General features: G+C 41.1%; 1 protein-coding gene across 1 annotated transcript; it reads right to left on the reverse strand.

The window, feature by feature from the left end:
• Positions 1-1,417: 1,417 nt before the first annotated feature.
• Positions 1,418-22,049, reverse strand: LRRC42 (leucine rich repeat containing 42). The gene is made up of 8 exons (XM_041771865.1): positions 21,854-22,049; positions 16,169-16,655; positions 10,295-10,426; positions 9,025-9,143; positions 7,694-7,782; positions 7,423-7,536; positions 3,562-3,646; positions 1,418-1,923 (listed from the first exon to the last, which is right to left on the reverse strand). Exons 2-8 carry the CDS (start codon positions 16,639-16,641, stop codon positions 1,649-1,651), a joined length of 1,287 nt encoding a protein of 428 aa, XP_041627799.1. The 5' UTR covers positions 16,642-16,655; positions 21,854-22,049; the 3' UTR covers positions 1,418-1,648.
• Between the last annotated feature and the right edge of the window lie 51 nt (positions 22,050-22,100).

The following is a 22,100-nucleotide window of genomic DNA, read 5'->3' on the forward strand; positions in this document are numbered from 1 at the left end:
GCCTTTACAGACATAGCAGCTTGCCTAGCTCTGAATTGCAAGTAAAACATGTATCAGACCCAAGATCCGCCCATATTAAAATCCTGGTTAAACTTAAAGCATTTCCACATGTCAAACTGGTCACACTGACATTGTCATGCCATGTATGCTGGGTTGTTTTTAACTGAGGAACAGCTCACCTGCCGGAGGGACGGACCCCTATATCCTTGAGGTATTCACTCCCTTCCTTTTACTCACCAGTTAAGTCTTGCTTTAAACTCACTGTAAGGCTGCAATATGGTTCACAGCAGCACTGTCCAATAGAAATATAATGCGAATCAGAAGTGTAAGACATGTACATTTTGTAGTAGTCACTTTAGACACATAAAAACAGGTGAAGTGAGTATTTTAGCCCCCAAATTACCATTTTAACATGTAACCAATACTTGAGAATGGGAGATTTTTTTTCATATTTTGTAACTTGATATGATCTCCAGTGTGTATTTTACAGCACATCTCAATTTGGACTAGTCCCATTTCAAGTGTCCAATGGCCACATGTCACTAGGGGCTACTGTATGGAACAGGGAAGGTCCTGAGCCTTGCTATTCTAAGTGTGGTCCACAAATTAGAAGCACTAGTATCTTCTGGAAACTTGTTAGAAATGTTGAATCTTAGGCCCCATTCCAGATCTATTGACCAGAATCTGCATTTTAACAAGATCCCCAGGTAATTTATAAGCAGGATAAAGCTTAAGCACTGCTCTAAGGCAAGTCATTGGTCTCAGGTTCCTAATCAGAGGCGATAATCCTGGCTTTGCAGGACTATCATGAAGATTCTTGGTGGTTTACTCTATAGACTTAATTGAGATTTTAATAAACGGTAGCTATTACTTAAGGTGGCAATGTAAGAGGCGGCTTTAGAGTTGGACAGAAAGTATAAATTCTGTGACCTTAATCAACTCACTTAGATTAAGGCTGAGTTTTCTTTTTCTTTTTTCTAAGATTTATTTATTTGAGAGAGAGAGAGAGAGAGAGAGAGAGAAACAGAGAGAGAACACAAGTAGAGGGAGAGGGAGAGGGAGAGGGAGAGAGAATCCTCAAATAGACTCCCCCTTGAGAGCAGAGCCTGATGTAGGGCTCAATCCCAGAACCTTGAGATCATGATCTGAAGTCAAGAGTCAGATGCTTACCCAACTGAGCCACCCAGGTGAGGCAGAGTGTTCTTAACTCTAAAGTGGGGCTAATACCTATCTTCCATTGTTGTTGTGGGGACAGAGTGTGGCACACAGGAGGTGTTCAATAATGGTAGACACACACCCCTTCTTGGGTGGGCCATCTTGTACTAAGCCATGCTAAGCTGCCTTATTTCAAATGGCCTTCTATCCCAAACTAAAGTGTTATTTCCTGAGGTTTCAGTCTACACTTCACAAGCAGAACTTAAGGACAGCAAAAACGTTTATTTGAAAAAATTACTATGTATTGAAAATATACATTAGAAATTATTACATACTTCCATAGCATTCCCCTCCCCCACCACAAAAGTAGAAATATCCGCTTGCTATGCTAATGCCATAGGTAAAGTTAAACAAAAAGGAAAACACCATCAGCCCCCTTTCCTCATACATCAGATCAGAGTCAGGGGGAAAGAGGTCAACTCCTATCTACCAATCAGTAGGAATTTAACAAGTCCCAGTCTTCCACAGCAAGACACACATATTTCTGCTTTGAAGACTGCGAAGCATTGCTCTGTTCCTTCTCTGGCTCTTCAAAAGCTCTCTTCTTGCTCTTCTTTGACTCCTGGCTTGAGACAACTTCACACTTTAACAATGGTCCATGGCAGTCTGGGGCTTTCTCTTTATAGAACTGGAGTTTCTCAGAAGAGTTCACGTGGGTGTCTGCCAGTGGACACTTCACGGGGGCTTCTGTTCGAGCCCGCTTGCCATCTGTAAGAGTGACAGAAGGGAGTGGCCATGAGATGATTACACTGGTGTGCTAACGCCTGCTCAAGTCCAGAAAGAGGATCCAAGGAAAACGACAAAGGCCCAAACAAAGAGAGGCTTGGATTAAGTTTATTCTCTTCTGAACAGCCTAGCAAGTAACAGTGGCATGTGCACTAGCATAGGCTGAAGGAACATACCCACATGGGAGTCCGACAGATTTGGATTCAAATCCCAGATCTGCCACTTCCTGGATAAGCCTACTTATCCAGTTACTCGGGCAAGTAACTTCTCTGAGATTGTTTTCTCATCTTCGTAAGGATATAAAACCAAATTCATAAGCATGATATGAAGATAAATAAGGTAACATATAAAGCGTTCAGCACAATGTTTGCCACATAATAAAAGCTCAGAAAAGGTTACCTCTTATTATTCAAAATCAGGACTTTGCTTCTAAACAAGAGCCAAGTTTAGGGCACAACTCTTAGGAAATGATACCACTTTATTCTACAGTTGTGGTATGCCGTGAATTCTAATTTTGTTACCTTCATTTTTCCTTCATTTTGACTTTATCACTTAACTCCTTTAAAAAAATTATAGTAAAATAACATAAATTTACCACTTTCATCATTTTTAAGTGTAGAGTCCTGAGGTACTGCGTTCATTCACATCCTTGGGCAAACATCACCACCATCTCTCTCCCGAACTTTTCCATGGTGCAAAATGGAAACAGTGTAACTGTTCATCAGGAACTCCCTTCTCCTCTCCCCAGGCTCTGATACCCACTACTCTATTTTCTTTTTTTTTTTTTTTTCAGATTTTATTTATTCATGAGAGAGAGAGAGAGAGAAAGAGAGAGAGAAGCAGACTCCATGCAGGGAGCCCGACGTGGGACTCGATCCTGGGTCTTCAGGATCAGGCCCTGGGCTGAAGGCAGCGCTAAACTGCTGAGCCACACAGGCATTCTCTCTCTATAAAGTTGACTATTTTAGGAAGCTCCTATAAGAAGAATCTCTCAACATGTTTCTTTTTGACTGGCTTATTTCACTTAGCATAATTTCTTCAAATTTCATCCATGTTATAATGTATGTCAAAACTTCCTTCCTTCTTAAGGCTGAATAATATTCCATTGTATTGAAATACTATATGTTGTTTATCCTTTTATCACCTCCTCTTTGTGAAGATTTTATTTCTATCTAATCTCTACATCCAACATGGGACTCACACTCACAACCTCAAGATTAAGAGTGGCACACTCCACTGACCGAGCCAGCCAGGCACCCCCCATTCACTCATTTTTTGATGGACGCCTGGGATGCTTCTATCTTTTGGCTAGTCTTAATTCCTTTTTTAATGTTCTGTAGTACTCTCTCTACTTTTGTGCCATGGCAAATCCTTTTTGGAACGAGAGGGAATATACATACATACATACATACGTACATTTAATGAGCTATTTTCCTGGTGGTGGTGCTCAAAGCTAAGTGTGAACTTACACTGTAGTATGTCAAGAGAATACAAGTCTTGATGATCTATTTAAGTCAATACTATCATAATTACTTTTCCCACTGAGTGAAAATGGGCTGACTGCTTTACGGGTGCAAATAACCTAACAGCAAAAATTCCAAAGAAAAAAGAATTTCTCACAGAAGTGCTGAGCTGCTGTTCGAGGCTCCCCAGATTCTTGTGGCTTCACAGCTTCTGAAGTCACACGCTCCCACTGCAGAACAATCTAAAATGTATTTGAAAAGATTTTAATCTGAACAAAATCTCGAGCTTTTAATCTCAAGCTTTCCTGTTCCCCCTAGCTCCCTTTCCACAAATACAAATCCTTGTGGTAATCTTACTTCAGTTGATAGGTGAAAGAGTAACCAAGTCAAGCCTAGATTTTCTGTTTTAATGCAAGAGTTGATCAGAATACAAACATGCTAGATATATGTATTTGCATGACTCAGGAAAAATCTATAAAACTGATTCCCTGTCTATCTTCATCTCTATTGCAAGCTAGAAAAAAGTGCATATCCTTAAATAATAAAATGTAAAACCTTAGTCAAAATATTTTTCACACATTATTAGACTCACTTTCATGCCTTAAAATATACCAAATATAATTCAAACTCTTGTATGTGTATAAAATGACCACATTCCCATATTCTTACATTTCATGATCAGTTTCCATTTTTCAAAACTGTTACAGATGTATATTTATTATAAGCTACTAAAAATTCTTTTGGAAATCTGGCTGAGTATAAACTATAAATAAAGTAATTAATTTACATATACTGTAAGTAACAAGAACTTTTAGTATTTCTCATTATAGGATGCAATAAAATGATCATAAAGTCAAGGAAAACACTTCAGGACACAGAGATAGGACAACACAGAATGTTAAGAATATAGTTCCAGACTTAGCAACACCACCTCTAGCCAGGGTACCCTTGGCAAGTGATTTATTTTGGGGGGCTCAATTTCTTCATCAGTAAATTAATATTAATAATACTATACTAATACCCTCAGGCTGCTGTGAGGATTAAATGAGGGGTGTGGCTGTGTCTGGCACACAGAAAGCCGCAGGAAATACTAGATGTCATCCCTTCTACAAAACTTTTCTAGTTATGGGGAATGGGTCAGATTGAAGAGAACACCAGGATAAACCAAACCTGGTGATTCAGTGGGCAATATGGAAAATAGTCCTTCACTAAAAGAAATATGTATGTCAATTCCAAGAGCTGCCTGGATACAGGGAAGAAGAAAATGAGCTTGGTTCTGGACATGCTGAACCTGGGGTGCCTGGCAGCGATTTACAGACAGTATTTAGGAATGGATCTGTGTCAGAGAAGGTACAATCTTCCCTGCAGGGACACTGGAGATCACCAGGACAGTGAAAGGAGGCAGTGAGGAATCAGCCAGAGCTGGCAGGAGAAGTAAGAGTGGAATAAGGCGAAAGGCCAGGAAGATGGAGAATGGGGTCAGATGCCATGTCCAAGAAAATGCCTGCTGCAAGGCAGGGAAGGCTAGACCTAGAGCACAAGGGATTAAGACCCGAGTAGGCAGCAAGGAAGTGGACAAGGTCACAGGAACCATGTCACAGCCGCACTGGGGGTGAAGACCACGTTCAAGAAAGTGTAAGGTATGTTTATGCACGTAAAGAAAGCAGCCAACACAGCATGAGACTGAACACCAAAGGATGGGGAGGAGAGGGAAATCATTATAAGTGGAATATCCCAGCGAAAGCTGAGGACCTCAGGGACTGGGACTGAAAAATATTCAAGTGCTCAGCCCTGGAATGAAACAGCACACTTGACCCCTGGGACAGGAGGGAAGTGGGATATGAAGAAATGGGAGATATTGTGAGACAGAGGGAGGAAAGTAAGGGGACTCGTGTTATCTGGCCTCATTGGTCTGTGTCACCTGCAAAGAGCACAGCAGGAGCCTAGAGTGAGCCCCAAGACATTTCAATAGGGGGTCAGCAAGAGATGGTCCAAATGCTATGGCTGCGCCCGGGGGCCCACTCATGTGCATGGGACGAAGCTGCATGTGTGAAGGAGCCCCATCATGCCTCTGAGCTTTGCTTTATTATGTTTAGCAGATACCATGTTTTTTACAAATGGAAGGTCTGTGGCAACCCTGCATAAAGACGAGTCTATTGGCACCATTTTTCCAATAGCATTTGCTCACTGCATGTCTCGGTGTCACATTTTGGTAATGCTTGTGACATTCCAAATTTTTTCATAAATTTGCTGAAAGCTCAAGTGATGGCTAACTTTTTTTTTAAGATTTTATTTATCTATTCATGAGAGACACAGAGAGAGGGGGAGAAAGGGGGAAGGGAGAGAGGGAGAGAGAGAGAGAGGGCGCGAGCCAGAGACACAGGCAGAGGGAGAAGCAGGCTCCATGCAGGGAGCCTGATGTAGGACTCGATCCCAGGACTCCAGGATCATGCCCTGGGCCAAAGGCAAGTGCTAAATCGCTGAGTCACCCAGGGATCCCCAGATGGCTAATATTTTTTTAACAATAAAATATTTCAAATTAACATTGAGTACATTATTTTTTAGACATAATGCTATTACACACTTAACAGACTACAGTATAAATTCTATATGTACTGGGAAACCAAAAAAATAATCTGATTTGCTTTATCGCAATACTTGTGCTTTTAAAAAAGTTTATTTATTTGAGAGAGAGGGCGTGGTGGGGAGAGGCAGAGGGAGACAAAAGAATCTCAAGTAGAATCCCTGCTGAGCATGGAGCCCAATATGGGGCTCAATCCCACAACCCTGAAATCATAACCTGAGCCAAAATCAAGAGTCTGAACAACCCAGGCACCCCACAATATTTGCTTCTTTGGGGCAGTCTGGAACCACACCCACAGTATCTCTATGGTATAATCTGTGCTTTCAAGCCAGGTTGCTAGGTATTTTACTTCAACCTTACCAAGCTCTGTAAGAAATCCTGGTTCCTTTATATAGATGAAGAAATTGCAACTCAAAGTTGTCTTAAGTCATAAAGCTATTGTGTTGTCCAGCCAGGATCCCAAACCCATGGCTCCTTAACTCCACAGCCTATGCTCATCCCCTCATCCCCTGCTACCAAACTTCATCAAGCCTTTGCATGATCATCCCACACCTGCCCCAAGTCCACTGGATATATGTTTAAGATTCATCCACAGCTACAAACTGTTATAACGATTTCAGCATGTATCTTATGTACAAACACAAAAGTGCTCCTGAAATACTGACTCACCCCTTCTTGATTACTTACAGGGAGATGATACAATTAGGCACTTGGATAGGTCCACCATCATGCATTATAGTGGAGCCAAGGAGGAATCCAGAACAAAACAGGTGGGTCCTCGAGGCCTCTACCAAGAAACAGTATCTGAAGAAGAAGGGCACCAGCCATAGGCAAACTGCAATTTACTGGTGCCCTACTACCTGCTTACCTTCTAATTTCCTACTTAGGTCTATACTAAGTTGAGGAAAACCACCAAGAAGATAAGACCAAAGCAAAGGAAAGTCAGCCAAGAAGCTGAAAATGGGAGGGTTCACTCAGTGAGAGGACAAAAAAGACATTTCCTCACCAAAGCTCTACAAGGTAAGAAATTTGCCCACACTAAGGGAAAGAGTGAGATTTGAACCCTTATCGGTGTGACTTTTTTTTTTTTCCAGCATCTAATGCCGCTAAGAGAATGTGTCCTCTTGCAGCTGGACATACTGCTTTTTTGCATAGCAGGCCAGAATTCACTTATTTTCTGAGTCGTTTTCAAGATGGCATTTTCTCGACGGCATTTTCTCCTAGGGCAAATATGGATGAGCCACAATATAGTGACCAGAGCATGATCTCTAAGGACTGGGTCAGGTATAGGCCATTACTGTCTCTGATCTGATGTGAAAATGATAATTTAGCCAGACTACCCAGAAAATTAACGTTTGTTCAAAGTGTTGATTAAGGCACTTGGACTTAAAATGAAAAGCTATATGCACCGTGAGAGAGAAAAATCTGCAGTACCTGGTCAGCCCAGCCCTCTGTCTTACAGTTACTGTGATCAAATTCCTTTAAAGGCACTTTGGAGTGGACAAGGCCTATGTGGGTCTGGAGCTTGTGTTTGACGGCTTTGATGTCCTACGAGGGAAAGAACAAGAAAGCACACACCTGGTCAATTCTTGCTTGCTTTCAGTGGGAAATAAATACCATCACAAACACCAGTCCTTTCTAAATACCAATTAGCAGGAGCAAAAAATATCTAATTATAAGTCTGGGAAACAAGCAAATGTCTTACCTTGAGCCCTGTCCCAGAAATATCTAAGCAGTTTAGTTTTCTAAAAGAGAAGAGGTATCCAATTCCCGCATCTGTGATCTCAGGGTTACCTAGATGTCAAAAACATAGGCTATATAACAGTATACAGTAGAGCTACTGCTAAAGTCCAACAATAAGCTCAGAAAAAGGCCAAACAATGATAAAATATAAAGTACCGAGTGAGCAAACTTTTCAGAGAAAACGATACAAAGATCTTATTTATCTTCATCCTGTCTGTAATATGGGAACAGCCACACCAAATGACCCTTTTAAGATCCTTTATAGCTCTAACTTTCTAGGAGGTGGGGATTAGCAGAAAAATAAATGAACCAGGAAGTTAACCCAGAGGGTTTAATCTGGAGCCCTATAAAAACAGCATCCATAAACATGTATTAGAATGGTTTATCGGACTTTGTGTGTGGCTATTTCACCTCCAAAGTAAAAGGATTTTTAAAAGATTTTCAAAGGTTTTTAGACACAGAGACTGTTACTACTCTTACTAATTTGCACTGTCTTCAGAAATCTTTCTTACATATTACCTTTTCAAATCAGAGTATTACATTTAGCACTGAGTCCTCAAAGCCATGAGTACAATACCCAGCACATTCCAGATGCTCAAAAAATATTTGCTGAATAAATACACTTTTCTGGGAGGGAGGTTGGATATTCACTACGGTCTTCGTTTTACAGAAGTCGAGGCTCAGAGAGGCTAAATAACTTACTCGGGATACACAGCTATTAAAAAATGTAGAACAAGGAGTGTCCTTTGACCTTAAACCCCTGTTCCTTTCATTCTTTTGACACCATACCATCCTGCCATATATTGAATGGACACTCAGTTAAATTGTAAATGATCTCTATCAACTTTTTACCACTGAAGTCACATCTGGTTAATCCTGAGTAAGTTATCACAACTGTGAATTCATCAAGATTTTTATCAAGCAAGTATTGATTAAAAGACCTAGCTGACAGACACTATGTATCAGCAACTCAAGGTAAGTAAAGGTGAGCCATATGTCTTTTATATATGCCATGAGAAGGATGAAAGGCTGCCCTGTCTGCACACAGTGAGTGGTCCAGATGAATCTGGAAAGGCTCTTCCTACCCTAAAGAGGGGGCAGCAAACCAGGAAAGGTACCTGGCCAGGAGTCAAGAGCCTCTGGCTTTATTCTTGCTCTGCCACTAACTTGCTGTGGCATCTAGGAAAGTTACCACCCTTAATCTTATCACCTCTAAAATGATGGGGGAAGAACTAGGTGATTTCTAAAACCATTCTTCCAACATTAAGAACTATAATTTCTAATAAAACTTACAAGATAAGTCTAATAATGTTAGATTTTCAAGGCCTCTTTTCATCACTCGAACTGGTGCTGTCATTTTCCGTACCCCAGCATCAGATAAACAATTATCCTTCAGGTGGAGCTGAGTTACGCTAGGGAAACAAAGTCCACAGATAAATCAGAGTTTGAGAAAGTCTATGCACAAGAACATGCTTTCATAAATTTCATCTTAAAATACATCCTGTTATCTCATACCCAATGCATTTAATGGAATTATAAACCTTTTGGTGCTATTTACTAGTTGAGGGTTAAGTTAGGGATGGAAGTGTCATGTAGTACTAATCTCCGATGGCAGAGGGCACTAAGGCTATATGGTCAAATGAGGTAAACGGAGACTTCATTAAGGGGATAAATATATCTTGTTTAACACAGAAGCTACATTCATGAAAAATCCTATTTGAAAACCAAAAACACTCTAAATAGGTCAGGAAAGTCTACTAAAGAACTCCTAGGAGAATTCTTTTTGCAAAGCAAACAATCCTCTAATTTTAACCTAGCTTTATAAATCTAGATTTTCAGACTGGTTTTTAGGTACACCCATCACCCAATCCATCCAGCTAACCTGAAATTTTAGGGTATTAATTTGCTCCACTGTCCCACACACAAGACATCTGAACCTTTACTAAACCTCACACAAAAATACCTTTGTATGGGGTAGTGTGTAGGTGTCACTGTCTGAAGCAGGCCCCAGGAAGCTGGTTAGACTTGAGTTTGTCATACTGTTATGCTTCTGGCTGTTTATGAAACCACAAAGGAATCCATCTGGCCTCCTCTCTGCTGGCCAGACTGAGCAACTGGAGGTCAGCTGGACTATTTGCAAATGGTATAAACTGGGTGATTTCTTTAAATTATGATTCTTGCAAAGAATGAGGCGGTCTTCAATAGTTTACTTTTTAAATAATTTATAGTTCATTGATAGTTAAAATACAAAAGGATGATTTTTGTTAGAATAAACTAGGACTGGAAAACTAAGGGCAAAATCATTTTCACCCCAGGTTGTTTCGTGTATTGCATGTTGAAATAAAGGTTATTTAGAAAATGAACCAACAGACTTGGTTTCCTAAGAACTGTTCAATCTATATTGCTTGTGCCTAGTAAAGGAGATTTAAAATGTTTTAGAAAAGAAAAAAAAATTAGCAAATAAACACAGGATTGGAAAGTGATTAGCATTCTTCAAGATGATCCCACTGGGTCATCTTTAAAAAAAAAAAAATTCCATCTACAAGTGGTGGCAGGTCAATACCTAGACAGGGCCTCATTGGTGAGATGTTCTAGAAGCTCATGCTCATCTCCAAGCTTGCAACAGGAAAGATCCAGGCAGGTCAGCTCCCGGAAAGACTTAATCTCCTCAAGTTTTTCTGAAATCACCAGGTATCTGTGGGGCATGGAGAGCAATCAATAGCTTTTCTTTTCCTTCTTTTAAAACATTACCTTTTGTGGCTTCATGATATAGTCAACATTCCATCAGTACAAGGAACTATGTAATAAGCAGACTTCACCAACTACTATGTGAGCCCAGGGTGAATTTTTTAACTAGTGAATGCTTTGAGTCTTTTTACATGACAGTGGAATAAAAACTTTTAAATAAAAATATACAAAAAAATTAAGAAAAATAAAAATAAAAATATATGAGCAAAGGCAAGACACAAAACATCTTCGTCAGAAAACAGACCTTGAAAAAAACCCACAAAAAACAAAACAAAACAAAACAACAAAAAAAAGAAGACAGACCTTGGTGTTGGGACCTGATGGGAGAATTTCCAAACTTTAGGACACTCAAAAAATTAATCATTCATTCTTTTGAAGTTGCCTTTTATCTTATGCTCAAGTATCTACTAGCTTGAAAACTGGAACACGGCCTGGAACTCTGTGTTCTAATCTCTGCACATCCCTAAGAATATACCAAGAGATGTTTGGCAGATCACATTTTATCTTTTCTATTCAAACATGTTTCAGTAGCTGCCCACTCCACTGCGCCTGTTAACTTCACTCTGAAAGTTCGTGCAGTATGACAAACTACAAAGACTTAGTCTCCTCTAGATGGTTAAGACAAACCTATGAGCACAATTTAATTACAATGGAGCACCTTGCCAAACTGCTATCAGGAAGCATCAGGGAGGCCTCTGGAGAGGAAAAGAAAAGGGCATTCCACAGCCCAGGCTGGGGCCTCCACCCTGCTTTCTAGTTGTTCATCTATTTCAGATGATATCAGTGAGAAAAAAATGAAAAAGGATTAGGAGTGACAGGAAATAGGGAAGAGAAGATCCTAAGAAAACAGGAAAACTGACTTGTGGCAAGACAATGACTTTTTCATCCACTTTCCTCATGGATATCTAGAAGTTTCTACAGCAAAATGGTATGCTAGAATCAGTGGAGTTACACTTAAAAGTGGTCACTTCTCTTTTCTGGCAATAGGATCATAATTACCAAAGACAAAGAAGATAGGATAACGTGAAGGCAAGAGGGAAGTTAGATCTCTTTTCTTCCTATTTCCAATCAAAATAAGATGTACTGAAAGCTGGTCACTGGCCTGACTGCTAGGTACAGATGGCCTGGGACACTGATACCCTCTCTAAGCAGCCTGGTGACAGAGCTCAGCTGGATACACAACTGAGCCTTATTTACACAGACGTATTTTAATTGCACTGTAAATAAAGCTGCTGTTTTCTATCTTCCAATCACAGAGTTGAAGTGGGTTAATGGGGATTTGGGGGATTACTGGCAATCAGAGAAAGGAAAACACACATCCTTTGATCAATTAACCAAAAGATTTTTAGTAATTCTGAAACAAGGGTTATCCACGAAGGACATAACAATGTATAATGTGATTAACAGAACAAAAATCAAGCCTGAGAAACCAACATGCAAAGCAACAGACACTACTAGATGCTTATCTAGGACCTGATCAAAGCTCTAGGGTCTTGCTCAACACCCGTCTTCCAATTAATGACTTTAGAATCGTGTAATGGAGAAGCAGAGAAAGTACATGGACATATTTTAGTGTCAGATACAATTGAGTTTGGATTGTAACAATCCTAATTACTTGTGTGACTGTGAAAAGTTACTTAACTTCTCAGATCCTCAATTTCTCCCACTGAAAATGCGGCAACTGATTACTTCTTTTAAGGATAAGAAAACTAGACACAATATTCCAAAAGCACACGGCATCTAATAGAACCTCATCTCATTTCATGGTAGTTATTATAATCACTTCATTACACAGGGTGATATTTTAAGGAAAACATGTTTGCCTCCTGTAACCACTTGGATTAAAAACCACTGGGCTTTCAACACAGGAAGGAAATAGTTTATATAAGTTGGAACCCAGTTGCAAAGACACTGGCTCTCCATCTAACAAGCAGCTTTGTGACCCACCCTAAGACAGTGAGTGCCTGAACCTCCCCAATTACTTATTTTTAATAATTTTTTCAATCTCCTTCTCTTTGATCTGAACCCTTTGTGTTCCTATAGCGTCAGCCCTGGATTGTAAATGCAAACCCAAATCTCTTGTCCTCTTCCTATTTTTCTCTGGGGATTCAAAAGGAGAAGGGAAGTTTGGGATCGCAATTGAAAATCATTTTTAAAAAAAGATTTTTAAGTAATCTCTACACCTAATGTGGGGCTAGAACTCATGACCCTGAGATCAAGAGTAGCATGCTCTTCCAACTGAACCAGATGCCCCCACAATTGAAAATCTTAATCTTGTATCTGAACAAGACAGCAAAGTTTAGGATTCTTGCAATAAAGACATTAAAAATGTTTCTTATATTTATATTTATGATCATAAAAATAATATATACTCCCTGTAGAAAAAAATCAAGAAAATGTGAAAAATTATAAAGAAAATTTAAACGAATAGCAATCCCACAATCTACATTTTGAAAGACTTTTTCTACATATGCAATGCATATAAAAATTCCTTTTTAAAAAAATTGGATCATATAGCATATGCAATTTTAATCCTTTTAAATGTATCATATAAAAACATTTCACATCATTTTAAGTAATCTTTGAACATTAATAGCTATATAATATTTCACCATATGAATGTGCCATAATTGACTTATTTCCAGTTGTTGGATATTCAGCTTTCAGGTTTTCACTATTACAAATAGTATTATAATGTACACCTTATATAAAAGTATTTGTTCTCATGTCTGAGTTATTACATTAAAAATTAGGACAGATTCCCAATAAATGGAATTAATGAGTCAAACAGAATGGATATTTTTAAGGCTCTTGATACATGTTGCTAAGCTGCTTTCCAGAAATGCTAATTTATGTGCTCACCAAACATGAACGAAAGGGCTATTCTCATCCAATCTGACCAATGGCAGTATATAGATATCACAAATGGATAAAAAGCATCTTCACTATCATGAGAAATACTTAAGCTAGAACGATAGATGGGGAGAAAACAGAATACAGATTATAGATAGTATATTCCTAAATGCATAAATATATTTGAAAATGATTATCATGAATAGTGGGATTATGAATTTCTTAAAATTACAGCTTTATATATTTCCCAAATTGTACTGCCGTTATAAAATAATTTTAAAACAAGGCATGTATCATAATTCTACTTTTCATGTTTCAATTTTTCTACAATGAACATAAATAACTTGAAACAAAACATGAAGGGGTAAAATATATTTTAAATATATGTGCTACAGTGAAATATTTCTTGGATTTTTCATTTAGGTAATTCTTTTTTCTACTGGTAACAGCCCCAGGCTCAGCTGTAACTAACCATAGCATGGAGACAGAGTTTTTAGAAGGTGCTTGCTCAGTTCCTAAGTCCACAGTTCTGCTCCCGTCTACATGTACGTTTATGCCTTGTCTTTTTAAAGTACAATATTTGAACCAGAGTGATGCCATTAATTCTATGAGCCAATTAAATAAAGAATCCTTCTTTTTTGTTTTTTAAAGATTTTTTTTTTGGGGGGGGGGGGAGAGAGAGGAAGAGAAAGCATGAGCTAGAGGGAACGACAGAGAGAGAGAGGGAGAAGCCGGCTCCCTACTCAGTACAGAGACCGACACAAAGCTCTATCCCAGGACCCCAAGATCATGACCGGAGCTGAAGTCAGACATTTAAGCAACCAAGCCACCCAGGCACTCCTCCTTTTTTTGTTTCTTAAGGCGTATGAATTTACCTTATGCTTTCTGACATGACTTTCTCCTCTTACATGCTCTACTTTAGCCTTGTTTGAATGGTCATATTGATGGTGCATTTAATAGAAAGCTAACTTTTCACATTTTCTTTTTTTTTTTTTTTAATTTTTTTATTTATTTATGATAGTCACAGAGAGAGAGAGAGAGAGGCAGAGACATAGGCAGAGGGAGAAGCAGGCTCCATGCACCGGGAGCCTGACGTGGGATTCGATCCTGGGTCTCCAGGATCGCGCCCTGGGCCAAAGGCAGGCGCCAAACCGCTGTGCCACCCAGGGATCCCCTTTTCACATTTTCTAATCACAAAAAAGTTCATGCAATGGCACACTACACAGTTACTTTTAAAATCTACAGGTATTGATAGTAAATGATTTCCAAAATATATAAAGCAAGCAAGATGTGTAATGGTGTAAGCAGTGTGCTGCCACTTGTATAACAAAGGGGAGAGCTATAGATGCATGTACCTGTACAAGATGTCACTGGAATGACATAAAAGAAACTGTGAACAGTAGCTGCCTCTGGAGAAAAAGGAGATAAAATGGGAGGGAGGCCATGTTTCACTGTATACCTTTCTGTGTTTGAATTATTTTCCATGCACATTTTTTAGTTTTTGTTTTTTTATGTAGGCTCCATGCCCAGCACAGAGTCCAACACAGGGCTTGAACTCACAACCCTGAGATTAATACCTGAGCTGAGATCAAGAGTTGGGTGTTTAATCTACTGAGCTATCCAAGGCACCCCTAAAGGTTTTTTTAAAAATTAGTAGATGCTTTAAAAATAATTTTAGGTAATGGTAAAATAAAAATTTTATCTATTTTATTTTTTAAGTGGAGCACAAAGCATGGCTTCAATTCATGACCCTGAGATCAAGACCTGAAACAGCTGAGAACAAGAGTCCAGGATACTCAACCAACAAAACCACACAGGTACCTCTAAAAACTTTAAATAAATCAATAAAAGCAAAGGCAAGTCACAAGAGAAAACATTTGTTCTGTTAGAAAACAGAGTTTGGTATTGGGACCCAACAAAATGAGTCATGGGAAACCTCACTAAAATGAGAGTGGTCAGGTTTTCAGCAAGGGGAGCTCTCACTCCCTATCACTCAGAGTCAACAGAGGACCCGAAGTGAAAAGCCTGACTTGACCTTACATGGACTTGACCTTTCATGTGTGAGTCTTACTCTACGACTCCCAGCCAAAGGAAGAAATGCTTCTTTCCTCCTCCCCTCTGACAAGAGCTTCACCAATGAAAAGCCACCCCATTCTGAACTCCTAGTTTATTCCAATGAACTTTAAGTTTGGAACAACGTTCCCAACTTCTCTTTTCTCCTGAAAAAAGTATGCGTCTCCTTTGTTCCCCCAGGCTTGCCTGTGGTTTTCCAATAGTTTGATTGTCCCAGATTGCAGTGCTCTTTTATTCTTCAATAAACCCATCTTCTACTGGTAAAATAGCTGCCAGTTTCTATTTTTAAAGTGAACAGACCATATTTGAAAATTTCCATATTTCAGGATACTTGAAATTTTAATCACCTTTTAAAGTTACTTTTTTATCCAATGCCCAATATCTAGAGGTCTGAAAACTGGAATCGGCCCAGAACTCTGGTTACTAATCTTCACATCCTCAAGAGCATACCAAGAGATATTTGGCAGATTGTATCTTGTCTTTTCTCATACTAGACTACAAGTATTTTTTTTTACTGAATGGAGGAGTGGTGACAATCAAGCAGTGGTGAAGCGGTTTCAAAATAAAGCTGTGTTTTCTGGTGGGGGCGGTGGGTAGAGAGAAAGACAGTGATTTTTCTCAAAATGGCCGGCCACTTTTTATTTAGAAGTTTTAAACTGAAGTGCTATTTGATGGGGGAATGCCCCCAAGCCCACAAAGCCCCAGAACTAGACAGACTGAACATATCCAATAAAATACTCAATACTCTAATCAGAACACCCACCTGTTTCGCAAACACAGGGAGCAAAGTACCAGACTTCCGTAGGCCTCTGTGAATTTCTGTAAAGCCCTCAGCCCTGCACCTGGCTCTGTGAATTTCTGTCTGGCTTCCGCAGCAGAAAAGAGCTTTTCAGCAATCTGCTCAGGAAAGCCAATAAGGGAATCAATGTGATCAACGTTGTCAGAGATAAAGCCCAGGACGAGGCTGAAGAGAGACTTAGCAGAGTACCGAAGATTCCCCTCCCGGGTATATGTGAAGATGAAATGATCAGTCTTCTCTTTCTGCGCAGTATCATCTTCCCTGTTCATGCAAAGCTCCACAGAGAAGCCTTTGGGAAACAGTCTGAAAGGTTTTGGCTTCTGCAGGCTACTCCTGACACCATCCAAGGCCAGATTGACCATGTGCAGCTGACCATTTTCTCGTACGTAGATGGGTCCTGGGTCCAGGTGGTTTTCGGAGTTGAGGTAGTAAGACATTGCCTTGCTTCCAGCTGTAAAAGCAAAGCACAAAGGAAGCAAATCCAATTAAAATGCCATTTATAACATGCAACTTCATCTTGCTGTGCCCAGAGTTTTACGAGCCTACCAGGAAGGCCCTTTGGTTGGTGTGGGGAAACAAAGCTTCCCAGCTGCCTATGAACCTGGCACTGCAGGCTGCCTCTATCTGGAATGCTGTCTCCTACTTTCCCCCTTTTCTTTATATCTGGTGCACTCCTACTCATCTTCCAAAAGCTAGCTCGAATCTCATTTCTACAATTCATCCTGGGGAAGTTACAGAAGCAGAGAGTCATCTACAAGAACAAAGAAAGTCACGGCAGCATAGCTGATAATCACAAAACAAATGGAAACAACCTAAATGTCCAACAGCAGGAATATTATTAAATAAATTATGATACATCCATACCATGGAATGTTATGCAGCCATTAAAATCATAAAATTTTTATTGATTTGAAAGTTACAAATGTACAAACAGTACACATGAAATTTACTATTTCTGTTTTAAAAAATGTATTTACACACAGAACAAAGACCAGAAACATAACTTCCTTGCTACGTTGGCACCTTCCACATACTTTGTTGACTCAGTGTTCTGCTACTGATTTATTTCTGGGCCTGTGTTCTACTGGTTTGAGTTCCTTGAGGAGAGGGACCAGGTTTAATTCATCCAGACTCTGGGATGCTCTGGGATATAACATAGTGCTCTGGGATTTAACAGTCCCTGGGTGGATATTTGTTAGACTACAGTTTACTAATTTGCCAAACCTTACACAGACCACCAGCAATAGGCTTTTTTGGATCTACAAAGACCTCCATTACAAGAGCTGGGGGGAAAAAAAAAGCTATTCTACCTCTTGGAAACATCTTATCTCTTAGGGCTCTATTAGGACACTTTTGAGGTGAGGCAAGACACCAAACACAGTAGGCATTTATGCAATGGTTGACATTTTGTGCTCAGGCATTAGTTGGAATAAACATTTGTTTTCCTGAGAAACTGAGATTGCGATGTTAAATGAAAGCCGCTGATTATCATTTCCGCAACAACACAATGATCTAAAGAGAACTGAGAGTTAAAATTCTATATATGTCAAATAGCTGCCATTATCTTTTAAAAGACTAACTTTCAGAGTGAACTCAGCTTCTTCTGCATCAGTGCAGGGCTGGGATGTAGTTTTGATGCCACGTAAAAGTGTCAGCAAACAATCAAGTCAGTGATCAAAAATGCTGAGTCTCTAGAGATCAAATAGTGATCCTGTTTGTGGACAGCAGTACAATCCACGTTTCTCCTGAGGATAATTATGTGTGTAAAAGCACATCAGAAAGAAGGGCCCTGACTAGCCTGACAACCTCACCCTTTCCTGCTCGGCTTCTTATGCCCTACTCTTCAGCCATGCCATACTACCCAAGTAAGCTGGCTGTGCTCTCTTGTCCCACTGGTCTTTGCCCATTCTGCTGCTCCCTTTGGTTGGACCATCCTTTTCTGCTTTCCTGACCTAGCTCATCCTTATTCATCATTAAAACTCAGCTCAACCACGATCCCTCTCCTGGGAAATCTTCACTAACCCCTGCACCAGTGCATGCCTGTCTGGTTTTCCCAGAGCACCAGTGTCTCTTCTATATATAGCACTTAGCACCGTGTCCTATGTTCACTTGCTAACGTTCCCAGAGCTGTGATCTTTGAAGGCATGGCATTTATGTTTTTCATCTTTTTCTCAGGCCCAACACAGTGCCTAGTCTTGAGTAAGCCCTCAACAAATACATGCTGAACTGAATAAGAAGAAGGGTGAGACCTCAAAGGGACAGACTCAGTGCTCTGAACTGCAGGGCCTGCTGATACTGTTGCTAGGAGCCAGCTCCTCTTCTAGGCAACAGCTGCAGACTCCTCCCCCACTTGCCAGACCCTTCTGCAGGTGGTAGAAGCAAAGCAAATGATGGGAGAATATTGCTACTGGTACTACCAGGGGAGGGAAAAAACCCTAAAACCCAGACAAAAAAAATCCTGTCACGGTGCCAGCTCTAATAACCCATACTCTTGCCAGTATTCAGTGACTGCTGCTAAGGAGATGCCTCACTTATTCTAAGCTGTTCTTTCAGCAGAGGTAAGTATCTGGCCCCTTCAACCTCACAGATGTTAATCTTGATGAGGAGATAAAGCAGATTCTCTGTCTTTATCTCTGGATTTGGACATTCAGAGCCCTATTCTACCTGTGGATCAGAAATTAGCCACCCTAATGGCCCTAAAAAGGAATGACTTGACTGTAATAATAGAAAGGCAAATTCTATGAAGAGAACATATTATAACGTATCAGCACACTATAAGCTCCCTGACAACGAAACAGGGTCTGTATTTCTCCTGACCCCCACTCCCAACAGTGTGTTCCACAAACTTTAGAGTCAAATGGACAAATGGATAAATGATCACTTCAGGTGAAAATCAGAAAGGTCTGGTTCCATCCAGCAGAGGGCACAAGCGTCTTGGGACCAGAATATGGACGCTAACCCAGGCTGCCCCAAATCCTGGCAGCTTCTCTTTGCATGAATCGCTTTCAAAAAAGGCAGTACTGGCTATTTTTTACTCTTAAATTACTCAAATGCTAGTTGTCTTTCTAAACTATGAAAAAAAAAAATCCAGTATTTCCTGAAGAGTAAAAAACCACATTACCTGTCCAGAAGGCCCAAGGCTCCTCTGCTCGTCAATGAAGGTACTTGAGGAACTAACCTTGGTTCAAGAAATCCTGGTAACCTTTGATTTCTATTAAATTTGTGCATCTTACATCCTCTCAATAAGAAGCTTCCGGAAAGTTTGTGAGGTACTATAAAAAGAGCTAAGAATAAACTTAATGTTTAAACCTTTCAAGGTTAAGAACCATAAAGGCAAGAGAATTCCACATAAAGCTTCCATACTTAGCTTTGCTTATGCCTGGCTGTACATGGTGGTCGGTTATAAATGGGCTCTCAAACAACGAGGCCTGTTCTACACCATGGCAAAAATCCCATGCAAACTGGAAAATTAAAATTAGTATCTGCAAGAAAGTCCAGCTTAGATTTGCATTAACTATATTTTATATTGGATCAACAGAGTACTGGGCATTCTGATGGTCTCCCAGCCTGTCTCCAGAGAGGCAGTTCTGTAAACCGTACAACTGCACAGAAAAATATTACATAGTGCATGTTCTAGTTAGTATTCAGTCACCACAAAGGAGCCAAAGTTACCACAAAGCCTATCATTTCATCTTATGAATAAAACATAACCTTACTTACTACATTACAAACTCAGTTCTCTATCGCCTCTTTGAATAAGAGGCAAAATAAAATAATTGATAATTAAACATGACAACTTTTTGGATCTGGAAGCCAGTTTGCCAAAGCAAGAAGCAGGACCATACCAATTAAGTGGACTGGAGGGAAGGAATCAGAGACAGAGGCCACAGGATTAAAACTGTGAGCTGGGTCTATGGCTCTCTAATTTGAAGGGGGGGAAAAAAAGCACCTAACTTTAGTAGGTAAAGTAACAATTCCCAAAGAGTAAATCATAGTAATAATGGTGACGATGATCATGATACTGGGTGTGATAACTACCATGTATTAAGCAGATACCAGTTGTCAGGTACTGTGCTAAGCACTCAATTAAGTGATCTCACATAACCCTCAACAATCCCTTGAGGTCAAGATTGCCATTTAACCGGTAAAAAGGCTCAGAGAAGTAAAGTAACTTACTTAAGGAACAGAGCTAGTAAGTGGCAGAGCCAGAATTCAATCTCAAGGCTGTATTACTCCAAAGCTCTAGCTCTTTCCACTGCATGATGCTGTCTCTCAAGAATAAAAATATGACATCAGCCTTAGGGATTAAAAAAAGATGTTAAAAATTAATCTCACCCACCTGTTTGATCCTCTGGTATTCACTGGCTTAAGCTGGGGGTAGGGGTGGGGGCAGGGAGGAGATAAAAACCAGTGGACATCTGAGGAAAGAGTTGGTGGGAACAGAGCCAGGACAGAGCTACATTGAGGCCTCCCTTCTTCCCTCTGCCAGGGCAAAAATTACCCACATCCACACACCAGGAAAACATCTGTCAAGCCATGGCCTTCATCCCAGGCTTCAGACACCCTTGGTTTATTTGAAAATGCAGCATTCTTGAGAAAATCTCTACACAAAAACTTGAACGGAAATTAGTTCCAAACCACCTATAACTAACTAACGATCTTACCTTAATTGTTCTGTGCCACCATCATTATTCAATTCTCCACTCCTCTCATTATTTTTACCTTACAGCGTGTGCACTTTCCTACCTGCCTTTTCACCCACACCCTTTCCTCCCCCAAAGCTCCAGAGAGCCACACCTGACTTAGCTCCCTACTTCCTTCCAGGAGCATGCCAATCTCTCCTACATCCTGACACTCTTAAAATTAACAGTTCTTCTACCAGCCAACTCTAGATTTTTCCATATAAAATCCCAAATCCTGACAGCGCCCCCCCCCCCCCAACATCCCTGTCCTGGCCTCTCACACCTCAGGCCCTTCAATCCTTCCAAGGCACTTCTGAAACGAGGTTCCTGGTCCCAAACACCCAATCTCACCTCCACCTGCTTCTCCTTCCTGCCCCACACTGTTCCATCCCCATTGATTCCACCCCCAGGCACTCTTCCTCCGTCCTTCACCAAGTATTCTTCTTCCCTTCTTCCTAGTCTCCTAGGACTCCAATCTCTCTCTCCTCTTGTCTTCTGTCTATAACCTTCAAAATCCCCTTCCTTCACGCCTCCTTATGCCCAACTTCAAAACCCACAGCCCCAACTTTTCTTCTCCACCCCCAAGACCCCACCCCTTCCATTCTAAGCCTGGATCCTTCCCTTCTTACACTTCTCAGATCCCCCTCGGTTTTCCTCTTCGCCAGTACTGCAATTCTCCCTCCCTCCCTCCCTCCCTCCATTCCCACGCACGCCCCTCCCCGAGCCCGCCCAAACTAACCCTGCTCCCACCTTGCCCCCAATTACCCTCCGCGGCACCCCGACCCCACCCTTCAATCCACCTCCCACACCCTACATCCTCCTCCTCACCTCTCTCACCCAAACCACACCCCAACCCCGTCCCTCCCGGCCCACCCCTCCCCCACCCCGCCCCTCCCTCGCACCCCGCCCCCGCCCCCACTCGCAGCCCCGGGCTGCGTGAGCGGCCCAGCCCGCGGCCGCCACCTACCTGTGCCCCTGCCCGGGGCTGCGAGCGGCAGCGTCGCGGTGGCGGCTCCCTCCTCCCGCGGCGCGGCTGATGGGGGAAGCGGCTCGGCGCCGCCGGCACAAAGCTAGGGAGGGTGGGACCGAGAGAGCTCGGGAGGAGGGAGGGGGCTGGGGTCGACCTGGCGCCGTGGGACCGCGGGGCTGGCAAGGGGCGGGGGGGCGGGGGGGCCAGGCTGGGCTGGGGAGATGCGCGTGCGCGGGACCCGGCA

The sequence above is a fragment of the Vulpes lagopus genome, chromosome 10 (assembly GCF_018345385.1).
Source record: "Vulpes lagopus strain Blue_001 chromosome 10, ASM1834538v1, whole genome shotgun sequence".
NCBI lineage: Eukaryota > Metazoa > Chordata > Mammalia > Carnivora > Canidae > Vulpes > Vulpes lagopus.

Bases quoted from the DNA above. Each gene is read 5' to 3' on its own strand.
- LRRC42 (XM_041771865.1), bottom strand. From the start codon at position 16,641: ATGTCTTACTACCTCAACTCCGAAAACCACCTGGACCCAGGACCCATC. The intron at 7,537-7,693 runs GTAAGACATTTG...TTTCCCTCGTAG, and splicing joins TTTCTGGGACAGGGCTCAAG to GACATCAAAGCCGTCAAACA. The intron at 3,647-7,422 runs GTACTGCAGATT...AATACATTTTAG, and splicing joins CAGAGGGCTGGGCTGACCAG to ATTGTTCTGCAGTGGGAGCG.